The 24,651-nt window shown below is 42.9% G+C and overlaps 1 protein-coding gene across 1 annotated transcript in view; it reads left to right on the forward strand.

The window, feature by feature from the left end:
- LOC310858302 (voltage-dependent T-type calcium channel subunit alpha-1I-like) overlaps window positions 1–24,651 on the forward strand; it is a gene marked incomplete at its 3' end in the record, with an annotated part of 208,422 nt that overhangs the window by 50,545 nt on the left and 133,226 nt on the right. The window contains 1 exon segment of the mRNA XM_083764409.1: window positions 21,667–21,764. Within this exon segment, the coding sequence (XP_083620535.1) occupies window positions 21,667–21,764 (98 nt within the window).

The raw sequence follows: 24,651 nt of genomic DNA on the forward strand, positions 1-24,651 counted from the left end.
GTTGTGTGTTTGGGCACTTTCGGGTATTATGTGTGTGTCTTTGCGTTTGCTCGTGCATTTTCAGATTGCGTTATTAGATCACGTACAGCATCTAATGTCAGGAAGTAGATCCAAAAACGAATCATGAGTCATGACTGCCCGTAAGCAGCCTAAATGGAAAGACAGTGAGTGGGTGTACACTTTCTACAGTATTTAACAATTGCAATACTTTTACTCACTTATTATATGAAAACTTTAGTTAGCCTACTAGTTACTTTGTAGATTTTGATTATTATTAAAAAGCACAATAACCGCTTCAGCCCTATATTTCGGCCATTTGAAAATAGCAGATCTACAAGCTCACAGTGCATCACGATGCGACGCATTGCGAGCTTACAGATCGGCTATTTTCAAAATATCTTTTATGCATTTTGGGACATTCTTTACAATGAGTACTTTAACTTTTCGGTTCTTTAAGTATATTTTGATGCGAATAATTTTGTACTCATGTAACCAGCTCAGTGGCCTTGTGGTTAGAGTGTCCGCCCTGAAACTGGGAGGTCGGGGTTCAATCCCTGGCCGGGTCATACCAAAGACTGTAAAAATGGGACCCAATGCCTCCCTGCTTGGCACTCAGCATCAAGGGTTGGATTGGGGGTAAGTCCCTGCGACATACTAGCATCATGTCCAGGGGGTGTACTTGTACATCAAGCTGCCTCATTCTACAGAAACAGGAGATAAGCTCCTGCCCTATGGGCCTCATGGCGCGGCAAGGCTACACAAGCCTACATCTTGAGTTGAGAATACTCGTCTTCTACTACTTTTACTTAAGTAAACGCCACGCCACACATGCCATTTCACACGCATTATAATGATAAATAACAATTTTCTCTGCGGCTCCGCCGCGTAATAACGCACGCTCATGTGTGCGTCCGCACAAACGGTAAAATAGCCGATCTGCATGCAGCGCTGATATATGCAGGAGGGTAAACAACTAGTGGACCAAATCGTCAGCAGGGTCCCTGACCCTGACTGTGTGACGCATGGAAATGAGCCATGCGGAGTTTAACATCGCTTCGAAATATTTTTCATGGAAGACAATATAGCCCCCACAAGTTACAACAAGTGAGTAAGTGACCTGTGACTATCTCTCTTCTATACTGGTGTGTGGCGTCTCTTGCGTGATATGAGGAAGTGGAACGGTGCCATAGCCCATGCACATTATAGGGACAAAGTCGTGTGTGTGTGTGTGTGTGAAGTGAAGTGAAGGGGGAGGGGCCGCATCGCGACTTGTTTCTGTTCATAGAGAGAGAGAGCCCACAGATGTGTTTGAACTAAAAAAATGTAAAAATAAGGAATTTTCCCACATTCCAGTTTTCTGACATATTCCCCAATTTCCACTGAGATTATGGGGTGAATGAATGTGGCCAGACCCATCTTCTCTTTCTGTCATAGTGACATTGTCCTGCATCAGATCATGTCCAAATCAGGTTCTCCAATCACCAGTAGCCTCTTCAGTTTTTTGAAGATTGTTTGAGTGGTGCAACCACTCCTTACGGAGCTACATATGTGTGTGGCTGGCTGGGTCTGAGCACTATGTGTGTGGCTTGCTGGCTGGCTGGGTCTGAGCACTATGTGTGTGGCTTGCTGGCTGGCTGGGTCTGAGCACTATGTGTGTGGCGTGCTGGCTGGCTGGGTCTGAGCACTATGTGTGTGGCTGGCTGGCTGGCTGGCTGGGTCTGAGGAGCATAGATAGATAGATAGATAGATAGATAGATATCTTTTTCATTTCTACTTTAAGCATGAGGAGGCTGTCAGTGCAGGGAGAGCAGCTGGCATGGAGGTGAAGACATCAGTGTTAAGGTTAAATATCAACGTTAAAACGGGCCAAATCGACATGAAAAAAAAGCAAAAAAAAATCGCCGCCGCCCTTCGGAAGGTGTCGAACACATTAAGACACTAGAGTCTCACTCTTGACATTTTCTGAAATATGGCAGCCCTGTAAAACATGCGAGTACAGTACAGTATGTACAGTATGACGAGGTCATACACCTCTTTCAGTACCCTGGCTTCCACTGATACAGCTATAGTAGTAGTAGTAGCGCCAATATGTGTCATATAATAAGCAGTCAGTAAAGGCTATACCACAGCAGCATACTGTAGCCGTCTCTAACGGGTGCCACAGTGATTATGTACACATGCTGTATGTGCCAGCGCAGCACCCAGCCACGTCGTCACGCTAATAACAGTCGCCTCCCAGTGAATGACACTGATCCTAATGCATCAGTGCGCTACGCTAGCCCTGCCTCAGGGAGCTAGACGAGGAGAGAGAGAGAGAGAGAGAGAGAGAGTTACCAGAGGGAAGCACCAGTCGCGGCATTATATGCCATTATATCGTTGTGTTTTCCACTCTTGGGACATTTGTTGTGTGCAGTGGTATCCATTTTGCCTTGACCTTATGACGTGTGCGTGTGCGTGTGCGCGTGCGCATGTGTGTGCGTGTGTGTGTGTGCGTGTGCGTAACCACCTTCCTCTTCCTCCGCAGAGTAATCCTTATGCTTTCTTCTAAGGTAAATGAAACAAAAATAGATTCCATAAAACAACGTGAACAACAGCCAGGGTAAGCTTCTGCATCATCCGTAGTGACAGAAATATAACAACTTCCTCTGTAGTTAGTTTAGTGTGACCGCTTCCCTCTACACCAGAACTCAAAGTAAACAATCCCATTACTCATCGCCGGCACGCTCAGCCCACTAACCAGTTAAAGGCACATACTGTACCCCTGTGTATAGGGTTACAGCATGTGCGGGACTGTGTGTGTCTGCGCGTGTGACTGTGTGACCCCTTTTCCACCGGTTAGTTTCCCAATGGGAACCGGTTCAGTTCATTTTGGTTTTCAGTCCTTGACCCAGAGCTCCAAAATTGGAACGTTGATGATGATACCTATACTAAATTGTTTATAAGATCAATATAAGTAAATTAATATGATAACCCTTCCACATAGGGTGAGCAGATGTCCCGATTTGTGCGGGATTGTCCCGCATTTCAATTACTTTTCCGCATTATGATAGACAGGCTCCAGTTTTCAAATGTGCGCTTTATCTGTGGGTCTGTACTGTGGGAGAGCTGCAGTGTGTGTGTGTGTGTGTGTGTGTGTGTGTGTGTGTGTGTGTGTGTGTGTGTGTGTGTGTGTGTGTGTGTGTGTGTGTGTGTGTGTGTGTGTGTGTGTGTGTGTGTGTGTGTGTGTGTGTGTGTGTGTGTGTGTGTGTGTGTGTGAAGGATTGGCTGTCAATCAAACAGCCGGGCAGAGAGGGGGAAATCAAATCAATGCGGCAGCAGTTAGTTTAGTCTTGTGAAAACAAAACAACGCACGAAACACAGTACGATGACAGTACGAGTACAACGATTTAGCGTCTTAGCTAAAACATGGAGGAGAAAGGGGAAGAAAATGAAGTGCAGTTACAACAAGCACAGGGAAACTATCCGTGGGTGAAGACGCCATGCAGTGCAAGGCATATTGAAAGAGTCTTCTGTGACATTTGTAATTAGAGTCGTTTCTCAGTGACACGGAGGAGGTGAATAGCGACGTGAAGCAACGTGTTGATCAAAAGGAGGCTTCACGGAGCATGGACACGTTTGTACTAAAAACCAAAGCAAGAAGAAAACGTAACAGCAGCTGAAATAACTAGTGTTTACCACACAGTACAACTGACAGACTTTCAGACTTGTAATGGACAACATAAACACCTAAAAACACCTAAAAGGTGTATATCCTGGCTGTGCTGCTATGGTGGAGAAGTGTGTTTACAGTTTAATTTATTAAGAGTTGCCTCCAATGCTGACCAATTTTGATTTATATTTCTGGTTTAATTTATTTATTTTACCTGTATAATTTCAAAATAATTTGCAGTAGTTGGCTTTGCTAGGAGGAGGATACTTTGATAAAGTAAACATTTATTTATTGGTTCCTTATTGGTTATTCATGCCTTCACAATCAAATCAAAGCCCCTTGGTTGGTTGGTTGGTTGGTCCAGTTGTATTGGTTGGTTTGTTGGTGAATTGTCCAGTTGTATTGGTTGGTTGGTTGGTCTATTGTCCTGTTTGTCCAATAATAGTTCATTTAAATGCATTTCTGTTAAGTTTATTTTATTTGCATAGTAGTTCTATTATAGTTATTATCATCATAGTCCTATTATGTGCTACTGAATCAACCAGATGGCAAAGCATAGATATGCTATGTGAGGGGCAGAATAGAAATGTCTAATTGTTTTCGTATAGACATTATTCACGTGCACGACACAACCCCGCATGTGTCCCACATTGTCCCACACAAACACACTCTTTGTCCCACATCTGGTTAGTTGGATCTGGTCACCCTACTTCCACAGTATAGTAGCTTTTTTTAAGCAATTTAATTTTTTTGCATATTTTGCATATAGAAAAAATTGTAATACAATAAATCATTGTCTTCGTGTAAGTAATCAATTGAGGAAGTTTCATGGTGTTAACAAATTGGTATAGTTTTGCACACTGAATTCATAATTAACGTTCCCATTTTCCTATATAATGCCTCATTTGCATATTTAAAAATTGTAATACAATAAATCATTGTCTTCGTATAAGTAATCAATTGAGGAAGTTTCATGGTGTTAACAAATTGGTATAGTTTTGCACACTGAATTCATAATTAACGTTCCCATTTTGGAGCTCTGGCTCATGGACTAAAGGTCATTACACATTGGCGAATTGGCGACGCGATGCGAATAAGCGATCCAAAAAATGCGAAATATTTGCCCGGCGAATTTAGTCGCGTCTGTACACATATAAATGCGACGCGTATTGTGCTATTATATTCGCCAGCCCTCCTCTCCAATCTCCTCTCCTCTCCCTCTCCTCTCCTCCTCCACTCCACTCCTCTTCTCCTGCGTTATGTCATTATTGGTATCCTTTCTTTCATACCTTGAAGAGAAGGCACTCAGGTGCCAAAACGTTGGTCTTTAATAGAAGTGTTTTGTATCGTGATTCGTGACTAGACGAGGCGAGCTGTGCAACCGATCCTTCCTTTACAAGTTTGTCTCCCGTCCCGTGGTCAGCATGCACCTCGATCCTCACTATTGGTGTGCAGCGTGCGCTAATACCTCTTTTGTTTGTAGCCTATTGGTATATATCCTACTATCCTTTCCACCACTTCTTGTCTTCTTCACTACCGTGATGTGGAGTCCAGAGTCATTTGGGATCGGGCCGGTCGGCTGCTCACCCGTGCCGTCGATAAAATAAAATTATAAATAGGGGGATGTCAGCTAATTTGGGCCACTTTTTGGTAATTTGGTAATTAAACTGAGAAAAAGCAATGCATGACACTAAATTGGGTTTATATGATTATTATTGACTGTTTAATATGTTTAAGTTAAATGTATTTAATAGCAAATAATAGTTTAGTCCCTACAGCTTCTGAAACAAGCTGTCACATTTTTAAGATGTAGCATTTTCATGTAAAATAAGCCACCTGATCAGCTAAGATGGGCCACCGTTTTTTTTAGCCTTGCTTTTTAAAGTTGAACAGCCAATGGATGCACATGATTCTCGCTACAAGTGTACTTGACATAAAACAGTCTATGGTTGTTATGGCGGGAGATGCAATGCATCACATCTTATGACGCAACAGATGAAATAATATCAGTCATATATGACTACTCAGGGTAAATGCCAGGTGAAAGCAATATCAGTTGTCAATGATAAGGTGATCACGTATACTGCTTAGCCGACTTATTTTTTATTTTCAGCTAAAATGGGCCACTCAAGCTGCAAAGAAAAACAGTCATTTCTGATTTAAAATAAATCACACCCGTGTGCAGAGATGGGCAGTATTTGAAATACATGTATTTGAAATACGTATTTGAAATACTTTTTTGTATTTTGTAATTTGTATTTCGCTGGGATGGAAGAAATTAGATGTATTTTGTATTTAGATACATTTTTTGACCCAGTATTTGTATTTTGTATCAAAATACATTTTCAATGTATTTTGCCCATCAGAGATGGGCAGTATTTGAAATACATGTATTTGAAATACGTATTTGAAATACTTTTTTTGTATTTTGTAATTTGTATTTCGCTGGGATGGAAGATGTATTTTGTATTTTGTATTTAGATAAATTTTTTGACCCAGTATTTGTATTTTGTGCCGTGTGAAGTGAGAGGTGCTCTTTTCATCGTACATTATCCATTCATTGTCAATGGGAATTTAGTCTGTGTAGGACAAAAATCGACACTATAGCTGAATATAGGAGGGGCTACCCACAATAATGTCATTAGCCCTACATTGTATTAATAAAACCAGTAAGACACCCTGAGGGCAAGAAGCGAGCGTGCATGCATCCGCCTGGGTGACAGCAGACTGCTGGGTGAGCGCTGGCACTTTGGCATGGGGGGATCAGATCAACATTATGGAATTAATTCTGTACTGGCCATAAATGGAGCGTGTCTTTCTTCAGTGTACAGATGAGGTCAGATCAACATATGGAATGTCAGAACAGGTCAGCTCCATATATGGAGATCTACGGGTGGCAGCGGGGGCAGTGTCTTGAGTGTACATGGTGTGATGAGGGCCCAGGTAATTTTTGGGCCCATTGAGGACTTTGTTTTTGCTGGCTGCCGGATGTGGCTGCACTAATAACTTACCCAGGGGGCAAAGGGGGTTGACCTGCATTTGTCATAACATACAAAGTTGTCCACCAGAAATAATATATATGACCCAGTAGGATCACAACCTATATGGACAACCTGGTCAATTGTTGGGCGAAAGTCCAATATGGCCGCCCCAATATTATCCCCTATTAGTAATATTGGGGGGTGAATAGGGCAATTTTTTTAACAGAGATATTTCCACGAAACTTCACAGGTTGATCAATAATATGAATATGAACATCTTTTGCATTGAAAGTTTCCATGAAATCCAATATGGCCGCCACAATATTAGAACGCAGAAAATAGGTTTGGCTTGAACTTCTGAACCAGATGAGCTAGAAACGCAAACTTGGTATCTATTTCATGGTTTCTGACCATGAGATACTCAATGGAATACCTATTTTTATTATTGGGTGTGTCAATGAAAGTCATGAACATAGTCAGCACCATAAGCAATTTCCGATACTTATAGCAGCCCATTAAATTGCAGCAGGGCTATGGCAGGAGAAAGCACACAAACTACCAGTGTTCCATGCATTGACGGGTTGTGACACTGTGTCAAGCATGTTGGCCACGGGAAAAAGACTGCGTGGGCTGTATGGGCTTCTGAGCTTATACACATGCCCTGTTGATATTAATTTGTGAGGTAGAAGGAAGCTTCTGGCCAATTCCAAAGATTGAATTCTGGATCATAAAAAAATACTGATTTGACACCGAGATCACCCATATCAGACAATCATACAAGTGATGGCGGCCATCTTGAATATTCAATGACAATTTTCAATTATGCAAAAGACACTTACCAAGTACTATATATGGTAAATGAGTCTGAAATATCATATTATATCCATCATTCATAAGAAAACAGTTGTTGCTGGTGGCCATTTTGAAAAAATGGCTGCCATGGTCCCACCATAAAAAATAGACCAATCAAATCAATTGTTTTGTCAAGTACAGCTGTGTCAAGACATATGTGCTGTGTGCACATGATGTGCAGCATTGGCTGTTAAAACTGAAAGGTCTAGGAGGCAGAAACCTTGGCTCATTTTACCTTAGTGATGGCCCACTTTACCTGAGACCACCCTACATACAGACCAAAGTTTGGCAGAGCCCGTTGCTCGCTGTTGCCGTTGCGTGCTGTTAGCACACGCACACCCATGTGCCATGTCCACGCACCACGCACGCGCGCACACGCGAGCGCACACACACCCAACAGAGTTGTAGGAGGGGAGGTGTGCAACAGTGTGTGCTGCTGCGCTATCCCGACCTGCGTAGCCGGACCGACGGCTGCTCTGTTGACATCTACTGTACGGTATGCCGCTGTTTATACACAGCAACAAGTTTGGGCTGCATTCTGATTGGTCAGAGGCGTTGCAGTTTGCCTGCGAATGTCTGCAAAATTCGACACCAGAGCGAACAAATAAAGAGCGAAAACTGTCGCATTTTCGCACATTCGCACATTCGCCACTGATGTGGAAGCTTGCATTGACTTCAATTGGTTTTTAAAAAATGCGAATTATTCGCACGAATAAATCGCGTCGCCAATTCGCCAGTGTGTAATAACCTTAAGAACCAAAAAGAACTGAACCGGTTCCCACTGGGAACCAACCGGTGGACAAGTGGACGTCTTGCTGCACGTCCGTGTTTCTCCTCTCGTAATCCTCTCTGTCATCTGGAGCGCTTCTGAAGAGGCTAATATGCAAAGCTACACAGTATTTGTAGCTTTGCTCTGTAGCTGAAGTTGAAACTATAGCTCAACTTTTTTTGTAGCTTTTGCAGCAGCTACAGACGTTGGATGTGTCTTTGTATCTTCATGTCGCTGGCTTCCATTGAAAATGAATTGTAGACTGTATACATGTGCATCTGCCCGTGTGAACGCAGCATGAGAGGTGGCAGCCTAATTGGCTATAGGTAGATACAGTAGCATTGTTATAGTGATTAACAAGTGCAGCAGTCTCTTCCTCTAAATGACTGTATATTATTGATATACTATCAACATACCCTTAGAGTGTGAAATCCTTCTGAACAATATTATTTTTCTTGGTTGTCAGCGTCTACCTTGAAGCCAATTGTATAGATAGATAGGGGAAAGTACAGACAATTTAAACCAATTACGCCCAGAGTCTCAGGCAAAATCGCACGTCACCCACAGCCTTTTAGCAGCCGTGTGTGTGTGTGTGTGTGGGGAGAGAGAGAGAGAGAGAGAGAGAGAGAGAGAAAGAGAGAGAGAGAGAGAGAGACAGATGCTGTAGGTTTGAAGGGCTGACAGAGTGTGTCTGTTCATACTGAGAGTGGGCTTTCTCATTTAATTAGCGGAGCCTGGATGATAGCTGCCTCAAAGGGTGTGAATGTGACGGCTGATTGATGTGTTCTACCACTGCCTGTCACCTGCTACATTACACACACTGATAGACGGAAGAGGATTATGTGCAAACCGAATGCTGATTGGTCTGAGTGAGGACCGAAACCCCTCTCTTCACTTTTGCACCTGCCACCTGTCACCCTTTTTTGAAATGATTAATAGTAATATTTGTCAGGTGAAAGAAGCGATGTCTGCGTAACGTGTATGTTTCTGTGTCAGAACCTCGCGGCGTTCGTTTCCGACGTTCTGTTCCGTGGTTCGATCATTGTGTTTTGTTGTGGCTTTGCTGCTGCTGCAGTTAGCTCATAACATTAGCTGATAGCTTTCTGTCTGCCACGCACCCCCACCTTGGCTGGGCTGCGCTGTATCACACCGAGTTTAGTTTGAAGTTATATCGAGTGACGTTTGAACATTGCAAACGTGTCAAATAACTGTAGTATGCGCCGTGTCGGGGACTCTGGGTGAGCTCTTCCCCGTGAGTGTGATCTGCTCTGTCTGCAGCCTGCGTGCCTGGCAGGGATATTATTTGGCGTTGCTTGCTGTCTCATTGGCCAGAGGCAGCCAATCAGGATGTCGCTACTATGATGGGCAAGTGGGCAACCAATCACGAGGAGGTCACTACTATGACGACTAGGTCGTCTACATTTGATGAGCTTTCATTAGTCAGGTTTCACCTGACAAAATGACATATTTTAGAGCCTTTGGGCTGTATTTTGCGTGTCTTAAGTACCAGGTCTTATTACTTAACTTAAGAACTGGAGGCGTGGTCAATGCTCTTTGGACACTAGCCGAATGGCATTGACCACGCCTCCAGGTCTTAAGTTAAGTAATAAGACCTGGTACTTAAGACATGCAAAATACAGCCCTTTTTCTTTTCTTTTTTGTCAGTGTGCGAGCCTCTTCTGTTTTTTTTGTGGACTTCATTAATAGCTCATTGAGCCTGGCTTCATGACTGGTAAGCCTTGAGCTAGAGCGAGAAATGCTTTTACTTTAAATAAACATCTTGCTTGTCCTCATGTTTGTAACTTTGTATTCTTCCAAGTGTGTCCACCGTGCGTGTATGTGGCTTATTTGCCACTTTACTTCTTTCACACAGTAATTTAACAATAAGAGTGTACAAATGGACCCAAAGGAAATTAACATCTTATGTGGGCTGTTCATTCAATCTGCATGTCTCCGTGTGGCTGGCTATGTATCTGTTGGTGTTTCCAGAGAGCAGATGGGAAACCATAATTAATCCATGCCCACGCTGATATCTTTATTTATTTATTTATTTGACAGGGACAAAGCTCATTAATCAACATGTCAGTTTTCACTTCAATGTAAATGGGGCAGAGTTAGCCAAAGATAAATTTCATTTGTAGTCCCTGGGCACTAAGGCTAATGATACTAATGCACTAATGATAAAAGAAAGACAGAGTGTAGTGTGCCTGCACACAACACTCACTCCGGTCTCATAACAAACAATAGGTGTGACATAGCCTTTTACATACAACTTGATTGGATTGAGACAGGCTTTCAGGCCAAGGTGTCGTTGCTCACAGACACGACCAGACAGACTAGCATGGAACCATATACTATATAGATTTGAGTCTTCATATTTCCCACAACAGTGTGCATATGTGCAAGCACCCAACACCATGTCCATACAAAAACACAATACAATACAGATAAAAGAAAGACAGAGTGTAGTGTGCCAGCACACAACACCATGCGTTCATGCCTGCATGTGTGCATATGTGCAACCACCCAGTCCGTGGGATTACGTGCATTTCGTATATTTATTACCCTCCCTCGAGGGTGGTGGTCAGGGAATTGATCCATTTCCTTGTTTGTACTAGTTATATTTTAACACACACACACACACACACACACACACACACACACACACACACACACACACACACACACGTTTCTGCTATATGAGAAGTTTGTAGCCTCACAACACTTCCCATCACAATGCATTGTGTTGTGTAGAATAGATCACAGTGCAAAATAGGGAGTCTAGGTTGAAAGTGTTCATGTTCATAGTATATGGTTGAGGTACAGCACTGCATACTGTATATGCTGCAGTTTCAGATAATGTTGGATTAGAGGCGTGTGCCCTCACCCACACAATGAACAATGTGATCAGTTTTTCACGATTGTTAACACACGTTTTTCACAACCTAACTAACTAATGAAAAACCTCACACACCCTGACTCTCCTTTTCCATGATGACTCTTTGCCATCAAATCTCTTAACTGTTCCCAAAATGGAACTCGTGTTTTCATTTGGTACACACAACTGACACACACATACCATTCATAGAGTACACACAACTAAGCATTGGCTACACGCTACCAAGCATTTACAGCACAATGAAGTGAAACATTGAAAACACAATCATAGAAATGGAAGACGCATGAATGACAATGACTCTGGAGAATGAGGCCTACTTTTTCACAGTCAAACCTAAAACAGCACACACATTTGCACATTATTTTTACTTATTTTTTTACTATAAAAGCCGGCTCTGTGTGTTCCGTTCATATACCTTCTACCTCCAAGCTGAAAAATGTTCTAATGATGCCAGCAACTGTGTAGTGGCTGAGATTGGGTTGGACCCTCTGGCTCATGGTCAAACCATGATTGAGCACATGGTCAGCCACAGTTGCCCGAATCTCATTAGATATGACCGTTCTCCTTGTTCTTTCTCCTCTTCCTCTTTCTCTTCATCCTCTTCCTCTCCCTCCTCCTTCTCTCTGTCCATCTACTCACTGTCCATCTCACGCTTACCCCTCTCCTTCTCTGGTTGTCGATCTCTTCAAGGTTCTCCATTGTTCACCCAACAAAACAGAGGCCCTTTTATGTTGCTGTGCTGATTGCAAATTGCTCACCAGATCTGAATGTTTAGAGATTTGACTATTTGTGTGTTGTAGGTTGATGCTTTGAGATGTTATGTGAGAAGTGTGTGCAACAAATGAGCATTGTGTTGAGTGTTTGGACAACAAGGTAATGTGTAATTGACATCAGAGTATAAAGAAGGAAAGTCAGAGTCTAATGCAGATAAGGGAGTGTGATGTAGTGCAAATTGTGTAGAGCGATTAGGTACATGAAGTGAAGGTTGTGCAAATTGTGCCAAGTTTTCGATTTTTGTTTGTTAACAATCGTGAAAAACTGTAATAATTAAGTACCTCTTGTGTCAGATGGCTGAGTTGGTGGTACACTCACTGTAAATGCAAACTTGGGAGAAGTTCATGCTTTGTTATTCATTACCAGCTGTCTCTGAACAGATGTGTAACTGTATTTACCACTGAATTTTCTACTCCTCAACTGACAATGGGACATAATGTCCATTTGTTATCATGTTTGCAAAATGATGTTCCTTTGATTACAGTCGAAGCCAGATAGTCTCTGCCATTAGCTGCAACACTTTCTAATATCTTTAGAAACCATGACAGGTAATTGGCATGGTCAAAATAAAAAATAAAAATTACTGGTACTGCCCTACAACAGCTGCATTTTTGTTTATTTGGGTGAAACATTATAACATTCACCCCAGCTCACAACCAGCAACGCAGATAAAGCTGAGCTTGATTGGCAGAGCGGCCATGTATGTTCAGGGTCGCTAGACTCATCACCACACTGGGGACTGCCCATAAGTCCGCTACTAGTTCCCTAACACTGGTCCTAATTCATTAAAAAGAAATACGCCACCGTTACACTGTGGCGGAAACAGATATCGTATTTATCCGTCCCATCAAGCTTCGTTGAGATGACGTGTTATTCAGAGAGTGGTGTGTACCACAGGTTCGCAGGCGTATCGCAGGTGTATGTCATACTGAATGAAGCGGGTGCAAAGTGATCGGAAAAGCACCCGACAACCTCATCTGCATTGATCCACGCCCCATATCGTACCATAAAAGGCTTCAAGCATGACTCAGCAGACAGCAGTTTGAGATCCGTCTGTCAAAAAAAGAAAAAAGGCTTTGCAGCCGCAGACTGCACCATTGTATATTACCACTGTAGGCTACTATATATGTACAAACTGACATCAATCCATCAAAGGACACCAAAGGAAATACAAAGATTTCCAAGCTTACAACGGTGCGTGCTCCGCTGAAGCAATATAATTATAATTTATTTAATTAAGTTCAGGACCAAGGCGGGTGCTCACTCACACCTTTGCAGAGGTAAAACATATCCGATATTTAAAACATCGGATATATGTCAATGCAAAAGTCGTCTTTTGAGAGAGAGCTAGAGAGAGAGAGAGAGAAAGAGAGAGAGAGAGAGGGGGAGGGGTGCATGGGCCCTCGACACTGTTTGCGCGATAAAGAACAGTAGCCTATACATTCATAAGTGAATAATTATAGGCCTATACCTCGTAGGCCTGGGATCCTCTTGTCTGAAGAAATTATAATCCAGTGAGTTTATCCAGTGAGTTAAACTATTCTGTGTGTGGCATCCATGCATGTGATCAATATCAATATACATTATTATAAAGTCTGTCCGTCATGTTTGTGAACAAGCGCGGGTGGAGGTGAGCTGGCTTAAAACTGATATGACTGGCCGACTTTCAAACACGCTATGCCATTCATTAGGCTAATGTGGTCTTCTATTTTTTATATAGGGCTATATAGCCCTATTCATTTTCCAATGTGAATCGGATTGGCAGCACGCTGCTGTCTGCCCCCCCCCCCCCCCCCCCCCCCCCCCCCACACACACACACACACACACACACACACACACACTACACACACCCTGCACACACACACACACACACACACACACACACACCGACCGACAGTCAACTGACTCAAGGAGATCCGTAACAAAACAATTTCAATAGGCCTGCCGCCTACTGCAGGCATTACTACACTAAACAATGTTGGATTCGTACAGTGCAGAATGCAGATAAGCCTATGTTCTTATTATAATTGTGAGTTTGTTTTTTAACATGCGCGAGAGCCGATCTACAAGCTCACAGCGTGTTGCACTGCGAGTAGAAAGCTGTCAAGTGAGAAGCGCAATCGCGCATGCTATAGTAATATCCTAATAAATAAATAAAAAGGTGTCGGGCTTGCACTGCAGGGGCAGTTTCTGTATGGGACTATATAGGCTAACTTGCCTAGAATGCATGCATTTAGGCATACAAGTGCACTCAGCTTTTATATTATATAGGCTATAATTTCTTTATGTGCTGATCGACCAATATGTTGGGGACACATGGCTACATATTTTATCTGAGATTTGGGAACAATTTATTGATTCAGCATGAAGACTAAAGCCTTCTGAATAAATCTATATGCAAGTGTATGCTTCCGCAAATTTCTCCGCCACCTAAAGACGTCCCGTGGGATTTTCAGTTTTTCAGAAGTTCACGGCCATTTCCATGAATTCCAAATTAATGTGGGAAATCCACGTAAATGCCTTTCCGCTAGCGTCACGTCATTATATCAGCGGAAACGCGTTGAAGAATCAGGCCCACTGAGTGTAAACAAAAGTGTAAAAATGGATATTACGTGTGTTGTTTTTTTTCCTTATTACTGTGCGAGAGTGCAATCATCCAATCTACTAAGCAACTCAAAACAAAGGGTGAATGCCAATGGCAGTTTTTTTGGGGGGCGCTACCCAGTACCCACACATTTAGCTGTGTTGCTCATTCCACGAATGCTGTACAGTACCTTGTTGTAAAGGCGACTAGTAATCAAGTATAAAACCATATAAAATACAATACAATTGGTATTATTAAAGGGGTTCTCCCCTTTTTTAAATGTTTTTTTTGTGGCTTTTGCCTTTATTTTATATGTTCTTTTAGAGGGACAGACAGTAGGCTTACAGGAATTGGGGGAGAGAGATGGCGTGACATGCAGTTATGGCCGTTGGGAACGGGAGTCGAACCCGCGGCACACTGCCAGACTTGGGTTTACCAGCCAAGGTGCCTGGACCACTGAGCCATGGCCCAGGCCAGGGTTCTCCCCTTTAATAATATCAATTGTTTTGGTATTGTATTTTATAATTCATTCATTTTTTTTTAACTTAGAAAAAAGTTCAAAGAGAGATTGTCCAACCAAAATCAAATAATGTGTGCTTTGTGGGCAGGTATTGCATTTTCTGATCCACTCACTGGCTCTATAGTGAGACATACAGACAGTACAGCAGTGTGTCGATGTGAGAATCAGCTAAAGTGCTGTCTAACCGGCCCTGTGGCTGGCTGCGACACACAGGCGATTGTGCTGCAGAGCTGAATCTGTGTGTCTGTGCCTGACCGTTCACCCTGCTGTGAGGTTTAATTACCTGTGACATGTTGTTGAGCCAGAGAATTAGATGTGATTCCTGTAGGGGCTAACATGAAAAGATGGGCCCAGAGCATGTATGCGGAGAGAGAATACTTTCACCAGAGCTAGACAGCTGGTGTACACACAGCTGTTGCACACACACGCACGCACGCACACACACACATGAGCATGCACACACAGACACGCTTGCATATGCACACATTGACTCATGAATTGGCATATGTGCACAGGCGCTGGAGCTTGCACAGTACTGTACACTCACGCATGCACACAGTGCTTTATGCCCCTCTTTTCTGCTTTGGAAACATCTTTTGAGTCAACATTACAGTATATTGGATCTATTCATCTCGTTTAAATAATTGATGCTATCATCTCTTGAGGGACATTTTGTCTGGCCTGGTAATTGCCATATTAGTTTATCTCATAGATCTGCATAATGTCTGTGGAATTGGGTGGGATCTTTTCCAAGGCCGTCTACCTAAATCAACAGCTAGAGAATTGCTGTCAGTAAACATAGATCGACTTTAACTGCTGGATAGTGGATGGTTTCTTAATCCCTGTACACATACTTTAGGTATACTATGGGTAATCCCTGTACACATACAGCTTCAAGAAGCTCCAGTGTTAGTGTGTTAGTGTTGGGGTACCCACCTGCTCTGCTGTGCTATACGCAATCTTATGTATAGATTTATGTGTAGGGCATCTGAGTCAGTACATTTCATCATTGCTGTGTATAACTAACTCTATAAGTTTCAGGTTCTCCTCTAGAATGTGGAATAATTGGCACACTTGTGTGTGTTAACCCATTTTGGGCAGGAACCCCTTTTGGTGTTTTAGGCATTAGGCCTATGTTCTACTTAAGCTATTGAAAAATAGCAGATCTACAAGCTCATAGCGCGGCACTCTGTGCCGCGCTATGAACTTATATGTCTGCTATTTTTGAAAAATCATGAAAGTTTTTCAGTTTTTAACTCAAATGTTTGCTTCTGGAGAGGTCCCCTGGAACAACATATTTTCAGATGGGGGTCGGCGGCAAATTACATAAAAATGTTGGGGTCCTTGACATGAAATATTGAGAACCACTGATATAGAAACATGAGGTTTTTCAGAAAAAAGGCATTTTAAAAAGACATTTTAAAAATTTCGACTTCAGGCCTAAATGGGTTTTAAGTAAGTAAAAAAGAGTAAAAGTAATGCAGATGTTTAACAATAGTTTAACCACAGCGCTAGGTGTACTATATGCGTCGGTCTTAAGTGTAATGTACATGCTCTTTCCAAAGTTTGAGGAACGGGAACAGGCTACAAACTGACGTCATTCAGACTTCTGATGTCTGGTCTGTTGTTGTTTCTCAGAATTCCTGCATTCCCAGATGTCCTGACTGTCCCGTTTGAGACAACTGCATTTTTGTTGGAAGGATCATGCATTTAGCTTTCGTCAACCATACGCGTATTGCAAAAGAATATCGTCTTGTCTTGTCTTGTCTTGTCTTGTCCAAGTATATATTACACACATAAAGTAATGTATGTATGGTGCATAGGTATCTTGCTCCACTGATGAAAAAGGCTGAGCATAACCAATTTTACATTCAGTATTTCTAACTGTTCTATTCTTCATAATTTACCAGTAAGACGCCTTAAAGCCACGCTGGTTCACGCTCCGCTGTTAGTCGGGAGCTGCGAGCAGCTGGCACTTTCTGGAGTGGGCGGTGGCTTTACAGGCTTAATAATCTAGACTTTCGTAGCTAATTTACATCCTAGATAGCTCAGATCATGACATTCCCTGAGAACTGGATGTGAATCCATTCAGCAGAGAGAGAGAGAGAGAGAGAGAGAGAGAGAGAGAGAGAGAGAGAGAGAGAGAGAGATGATGGGGTCAGACATTTAAGAACTGCAGTGATCTCCCCTCAAGTCTCCTCTAGTCCCCTTTGGGACGAAAGCAATCTACTCTAGTGTCTCCTTTAAAATGTTCATGATGTATATTTTCACACCATTATACACTGCAGAGACTTAACCAAAAACTGGAGAGCACTGAAGAAAGTTTGTGAGACACGGCAGACAGCGCAGATGGAAGGTGTGTGTGTGTGTGTGTGTGTGTGTGTGTGTGTGTGTGTGTGTGTGTGTGTGTGTGTGTGTGTGTGTGTGTGTGTGTGTGTGTGTGTGTGTGTGTGTGTGTGTGTGTGTGTGTGTGTGTGTGTGTGTGTGTGTGCGCGCGCGCGCGTGCGTGTTTACATGTTTGTGTGTGAGGCTACTGTATGTCGAACCAATACTTTTAATGCTTTGCTACGTTTGTTTGCATGCGCTTTATGACTTTCTGCATGTACCTACCTGTAAAGTATGCGTGTGACTTTTGTCGTGCAAGTGGTTTTATCTCTGTCCTTGTGCAGCTGCAAGGAGCTTCCTTATCAGAAATCGCTATATAATGGTCCTCACCTTCTCTCTTTGAATGATAGAAATAGTGGCTGCACAGTAAAATGTTTAGTGTTAATTTAACTCCAAAGAGTGTACAAATGGAACGATCCATTTGGTTCCATTTATAGGCTACACTCTTTCGAGCTAAACTAATACCAAATATGTTTTCTGTGTGGAATGGTGACAATGGACACTAACATGGTTCCAGTCCTAGTTTTCTGTCTACTAACTAGACAGCTGAAACTTATAGCTCTTGTCCAAAGCCCTAATGTGATTGCTGCTATTGCATTTGGACTCTTGGCTTCCTGCTCTCGCATGAAATGCAGACCAGCCTCTCCTCTGTATAGCGAAAATACAAAGAACGTTTTCGCTAATCACCAACACAAAAACGGGTTGGGGTTGTGTCATTACAAAGCCTAGTACTTTCCTTAGTGGACGCTCAGAGTGCATCCACTAAGGAAAGTAGGCTTTGTAATGACACAACCCGTCATGCGAGGGCAGGAAGCCAAGAGTGGCATTAATGCAACGGCAGCAATGGCATTAGGGCTATATGGATCAGAGCTAGTTGAAACGGCTAGTGCTAGACATAGAGTACTGTAGCAACTAGAGTGCCAAAAACAAGGATATATGGTTAGATGCAATGAATGCATTGAACCACCCCATCCATCCACCCATCCATCTTCAACCGCTTATCCGTAGTCGGGTCGCGGGGGCAACAGCTCCACCAGAGAGCTCCAGACCTCCCTCTCCAGAGCAACATTAGTGACTACCTCCTGGGGGATCCCGAGAAGGTCCAAGGCCAGTGATTCGATGTAATCCCTCCATCTGCCCCGGGGTCTCCTCCCAGTGGGACGTGCATCGAGGACCTCCCTAGGTAGACATTCGAGAGTCATCCTAACCAGATGCCCGAACCACCTAAGCTGGCTCCTTTCCAGGCGAAGGAGCAGCGGCTCTACTCCGAGTTTCTTCTCCCGCGTGACTGAACTTCTCACCCTATCTCTAAGGGAGATAGATGCCAGCCACCCGTCGGAGAAACTACCCCAGTAGAATGGAAAAGTTTTCTCTATCGCTTGCGCCATCACTTCTCTTTCTGATCTGGTTTAGGGGGCTGGGCTGTAGCTGATGTCTTGGTTATGGTCTGTATTACCCAGCAGTGCATAATAGAGCACTTTTTAAAATCAAATCTCTCTCTGTGGCTTCACATAATGCAAGAATAATGCAGAGACGCACGCGCACACACACACACGCACACACACATGCATGCATCCACGACACGTACATCTTCATGAATATTTTAAAGGAGACACTATTGCTTTAGTCCTTGTGGAAGAACACTGGGCCTCATGCGCCAACCGTTCTTAAGAAGTTCTTCAGAGGAAATTTGTTCTTAGACCACCTTGGGAAGTTTTTAAGAAGGTTTTGGGATCCCTCAACATCCCAATGTTTTCTTAGCTGTGATTTGTTCATAGGTAAGAACAGAATCTATGCACACTGTGGAGCACTCTTAGGGTGCCTTTTTTGTTCTTAAGTGCAATCTGAAAACATCAAGGAAAAACGGCGCCATGTGTATGATGAGGAAGTTCCAGGCAGTCCACAGCAAAATATGGAACATTTGACCACTTTAATCCCATTTTATACTTTGAAAATAGCCAATCTACAAGCTCACAACGCGTCCCATTACTGCCCATTTTGAGCTTGTAGATCGGCTATTTTCGATGCAGAATGTATGTCAATTTGGGGGTCCTTGACATGAAAATGTTTGAGTTTAACTGCTTTAGAGTTTTCAACTCTAAGTTTTCAATCCAACCCAAACAGACCAGTGGCTAGACCCAAACAGACCCTAGATCTGTGGCCACAACCGTCACAGAGCTAGGGTTGAGGCTAGGTCCTCTGCAATCTGTGACCTTACATTTTATGCTCATGCAGACTGCTGAAATTGAGGCTTTCTGCATGTGTGTGAGTTAGTTTAACGAAATAACTAAAGCCCATCACACACCGTCTGCGACCGCCACGCATCAAAACAGCCGCCTCCATTCTTTTCAATGAACCTATCACACACCGGCGGCGTCCGACGCGCGCTGGGCCGCTGGCGCCTCGCCTGGCGCGCCGATAGAACCAGTTCTATTTTCCAGGCGGACGGAGCAGGTGTGTGTTGGGCTTAAGACTGGAAAAAACAAAAAACAAATCTAACAAAAACTCAAATCATAGAGAAAAAAGCTGTCTAATTTTAGTCTAAATAATAAATCTAAACCTTTTCAAAAAACGAAACTAGCGAGCCAAGTCGTAAAAATGAATTTGAAACTAAACTAAAATGGAAAACGTAAAAAAGTAAAAAAGTAAATAGAAATAAAAAACGGATGAAAATGTCATAACTATGAAAATCAACCATAGCATGCAGAACTGCAGGGTTTGGTTCTGTGTCTGTGATGAAACATCATCCAACGTACAGTATGTGTAGTATGTCTTTGAGTCTCGTGGAACTCATTGATGTTTTCACCTTACAGAACTCTCGTACAGCAGGTCATAGGCAACTGCATTTTAGAGGAGCCTTAGCAGGCTTATACATTTTAAACTTCGACGCCTCGGGGGTGCATGGGCTCATTATAGGCATCGTGTAAAATAAGAGGGAACCTCTCCTGTTCCTCACACCTTTTGGATCAACACCATTCGGATCCACGCTTTGAAGCTCTCCCTCATGACAGGTTCGATGAGCCTTTCTTGTGCTCTGCGAGCAGTGCAAGGTACAGACCTCTATAGGTTCCCATGTTGTAATTATCTCAGCACTTAATAAACCCGCCAGGGTCCATATGTGTATTTCCTCTTTCGCTCATTAGTATATCACTCTGCTAATCATCCCTTGATACTTAACTTCCGCTACCCTCTGCTTTTCTTTCATGACTTCTCATGTTTATTCTGGTTCTCACTCACCGTCTCTCACTCTGACTTGGTCTTTTGCACACACACACTCTCTCTCTCTCTCTCTCTCTCTCTCTCTCTCTCTCTCTCTCTCTCTCTCTCTCTCTCTCTCTCTCTCTCTCTCGGCACAGTTGACTTGTTGAATTGAATTGTTTTTTCATTACTTTTTGAACCAATATGCCAGAAATATAGGTCAGACAGTAAAATACGAGTGTGTTTTTTTTACCACACTTAATTTCAAGCTTGTTTACCCACACACTCTGCCTATCCTCTTCCACCGTCGATGCGATTCTCATACAGGTGGCCGTCAACTAGCCTAGGACATTATACTTTGACGCTCCTCTATAGCTGGAGCAGACCCGCTGGCAGGGAAATGGGAGTCAAACTGAAGAAGAGAGACTAATGCAAAACATTGAGCAGCATTACATGGAGCATTGGAGTTTGGAAGCACTCATTGGAAATGGGTGGTCCTACATACAGTACCACCTGTTTCTAAATTGCACATAATGCAGGAGGCCGCTCTAATCTCCTGCAAGGAATTTAGCTCATAACATGTCTATGGTGGATTTTTATTAAATAAAAACTATTCAGATAGAGATTAATTCAAGCTTTCAGCACAGCTGTATAGTTTTGGAGAGTTTAACTTTGTTTATCAGATCGGACTTTTCTGTTTGAATGTATGGGCTGTCAAGGCCAGAAAGTTTTGAATTCATTGTTTGAATTCATTATTAACAGTTTGCAGGAAAAAAAAGCACAGGAAAGTACACTTCAATACAAGGTCTGCTAAGAGGATTGATTTCCATTAGGGTCCGATCATTATTCAATTAATCCCGTATGACTTCCTGGTACGATGTTGTCATAGCCTTTATTTTAAGTGTGTGTGTGTGTGTGTGTGTGTGTGTGTGTGTGTGTGTGTGTGTGTGTGTGTGTGTGTGTGTGTGTGTGTGTGTGTGTGTGTGTGTGTGTGTGTGTGTGTGTGTGTGTGTGTGCGTGCGTGCGTGCGTGCGTGCGTACGTTTGTGTTACAGGATAGTGGAGTACTCCCTGGACCTGCAAAATGTCAACTTCTCTGCCATTAGGACAGTGAGGGTCCTACGGCCACTTAAAGCCATCAACAGAGTGCCAAGTAAGTTTGCTCTCATGCGCGCACGCACGCACACACAGTCACATTATTGGGATATGTGGTAGACAAAAAGAAGAAAAGAAGTGTGAGCTTGTAAATCAAGAGTATGAATTAGTATAAAATGCACTCTGTCGAGGTGCCAACTTGCGCCTTGCAAGTACTGCTACTATAGCTAATGTCTATTGCAACTGCTGTTCTAAATCTTTAGACGCGTTATTGACCTATACCTTGAAACGTATCTTAGTTACGTCACCATTAGCGGCCAATAGGGGACCACCATTTTTACCCGACAATTTGCGACAAACATACATATACATATACATACCCAGCCGATCACCAAAAGTACATAACGACGTTACGTCATCAAGAATGTTGGTCTCTTTTTGGCCGGTGGACGACACCGACATACAGTGGACAACACCGACACACGATTACAGTAGGAGCCAAAACTGACCAAAAGCACATTTTGAGTGATTTGCAAGATTATTGCATTTTTGTTTATTATTATTGTATTTTAACAAGGTGATATAGTGTTATTATTATCAGTATTTGCATTTTGGTATTGTTGGTTTGTTTACTAATATTAGGTGTTGTTGCAATATGTTATGATACATTTCTGACTATACTGTGTTATTTTGAGCGATATAACAGCTACTGCGCATGTGCCATTGTCCAGTGACGTCAGATAATTTAGTGAAAGTGAGTTCAGAGTTGAGCTGATGCAACAGTGGAACGACCGTAAACTTCGCAAACTTTGTAACTGTAAATTAGAAAAGTAATCGTGTTTTTATTATTATTTTTTGATGTTGTTAAGCCAGTTCATTATTTTCAAGTGGACCCTTTTTGAGAGAAGCTCAGGAGGATTCTGTTTGTGGATGGAAATAAGGGATTGCAATAAGTTCCCATAAAGTACACGACGACGATCTCTGCCATTCATTGGATGTTGTGAGTTTTATAACAATAAGAAGTGGAGAATTATTCTGTTCTGAGTCGATACTAAAAGTTCTGCTTGATATTACTGTGACTAGTGAAATCGCCATTATAATTACAGTACTTTGTGCGCTCTGCTTGCACAAGTAATTAAGACTTAACTATCAACACATTTTCAAAAATCGTATTACAGTACTGCAGTTTACAACAGCTTGGAATTAAAGCTTGAAGCCTATAGGGGAACAGTCAGACCCCTGATAATTTATTCATTGAATAATTAAGGTATATCCAGGATTGCATGGGGACATTAAAGAACCTCTTTGCATATAAACTGTTTAAATGAATCATCCCCCTAAGCTATAAGTCAGAACACAATGCAGTTATTCTGCGCATGTAAAACCTCATCTTTGTATTTATAAATTCAAAAATATGCCCAGTGACATTTTCCATCTATCATAAATGTTTAGTCAGAGAGCAAAGTTTTGCTTTATAGCTGTAATAATAATCCTTCATGATGTGACTTTTCTGTTCAGCACCATGGACAGCATCAGAGACTAGTGGGGACTAGGGAGCCTGTCTAGGAGCTGTCCATGGTACTGTTCAGCACCATGGATCACAGACCAGTAGGGACTAGGGAGCCTGTCTAGGAGCTGTCCATTGTACTGTTCAGCACCATGGATCACAGACCAGTAGGGACTAGGGAGCCTGTCTAGGAGCTGTCCATTGTACTGTTCAGCACCATGGATCACAGACCAGTAGGGACTAGGGAGCCTGTCTAGGAGCTGTCCATTGTACTGTTCACAACCATGGATCACAGACCAGTAGGGACTAGGAAGCCTGTCTAGGAGCTGTCCATGGTACTTCCACAGAGAAACATGCAGATTAGGTCTTCAGAATAAATGCACACAAGCAGATACTGTATTGATGCTAGAGGGAGTAGAGTAGAGCACAGCACGGGTCCACCCAGACCCGAATACCCGAGATCCGACCCGAGAACCGAGCCGGGTCGGGTGCAAAATATTGACGTGCCGTCGGGGAACGGGCGGTTCCATTTCAAAGCTGCGGATCTCGTTTCGGGTATCTGAAATGCAGAATACCCGAAATACCCGTGCAGGACCCGAGCTTTATTATATATTGTAACGATCCCAGGAACCGGAGGCAGAGACGTAGTTCCAATGATAAAGATCTCTCTTTATTATAGTTCAACAATCATCCATATAACCACAGCATTTGTGTGTGTACATGCTAGCCAGGTTTGCGCTCTCAACCTAACTACCAACACAGCCTCTCACAGGCTCACATGCCGCGTCACTCACTCCTCCGTCCCGGGAGTCACACCCCCAAGACAGTCCCATTGGCTAAAGCCATAGCTGGCCGCTACACTATATATATATATAACCTTTCAACTTTAAAAATAGTTTTTGAAAATAGACATGATATTATGGTTATGCGTTACGGTTGTAATGATTATGTTCTAAAATACACGCCTCGAGGATTTGGAAATGGAACGTATCCACTGGTGGTGGGTGTGTCACAGTGTGTGCGCGGCCGGTCACATACACAGTCAGTTGTGTGAAGTCAGCCTTCCGATGTGAAAGTGATCCACCGCAGTCTGGAATAAAGCCTAATTATTACAGCACGTCGTCCTTTCTGATTGTACACATTGTGCAACGCAAGACACAAACTGTAGGCCTACTTAACCATGCGACGCATTGCGAGCTTGTAGATTGGCGCTTTTCAGCGCTCATTTGAGGACGGGGTGATGCATGCAGCATTGCTGACGTTCAGTCTCATAATCACAGTGAAAATGAGCATAATATAGGATTGGACACACCACGGGTGTAACGGGTCGTCGGGTCTTTCGGAACGGGTAGGTTTTTTTCGGATCCGAACCTGTTTTTATCGGCTCCTGATCGGACCGGGTCAAATTATTTCGGGTCCGGTTCTGGACCGGGTGCGG

This window comes from Protomyctophum parallelum, assembly GCF_964188405.1.
Source record: "Protomyctophum parallelum genome assembly, chromosome: 5".
Taxonomy (NCBI): Eukaryota; Metazoa; Chordata; class Actinopteri; order Myctophiformes; family Myctophidae; genus Protomyctophum; species Protomyctophum parallelum.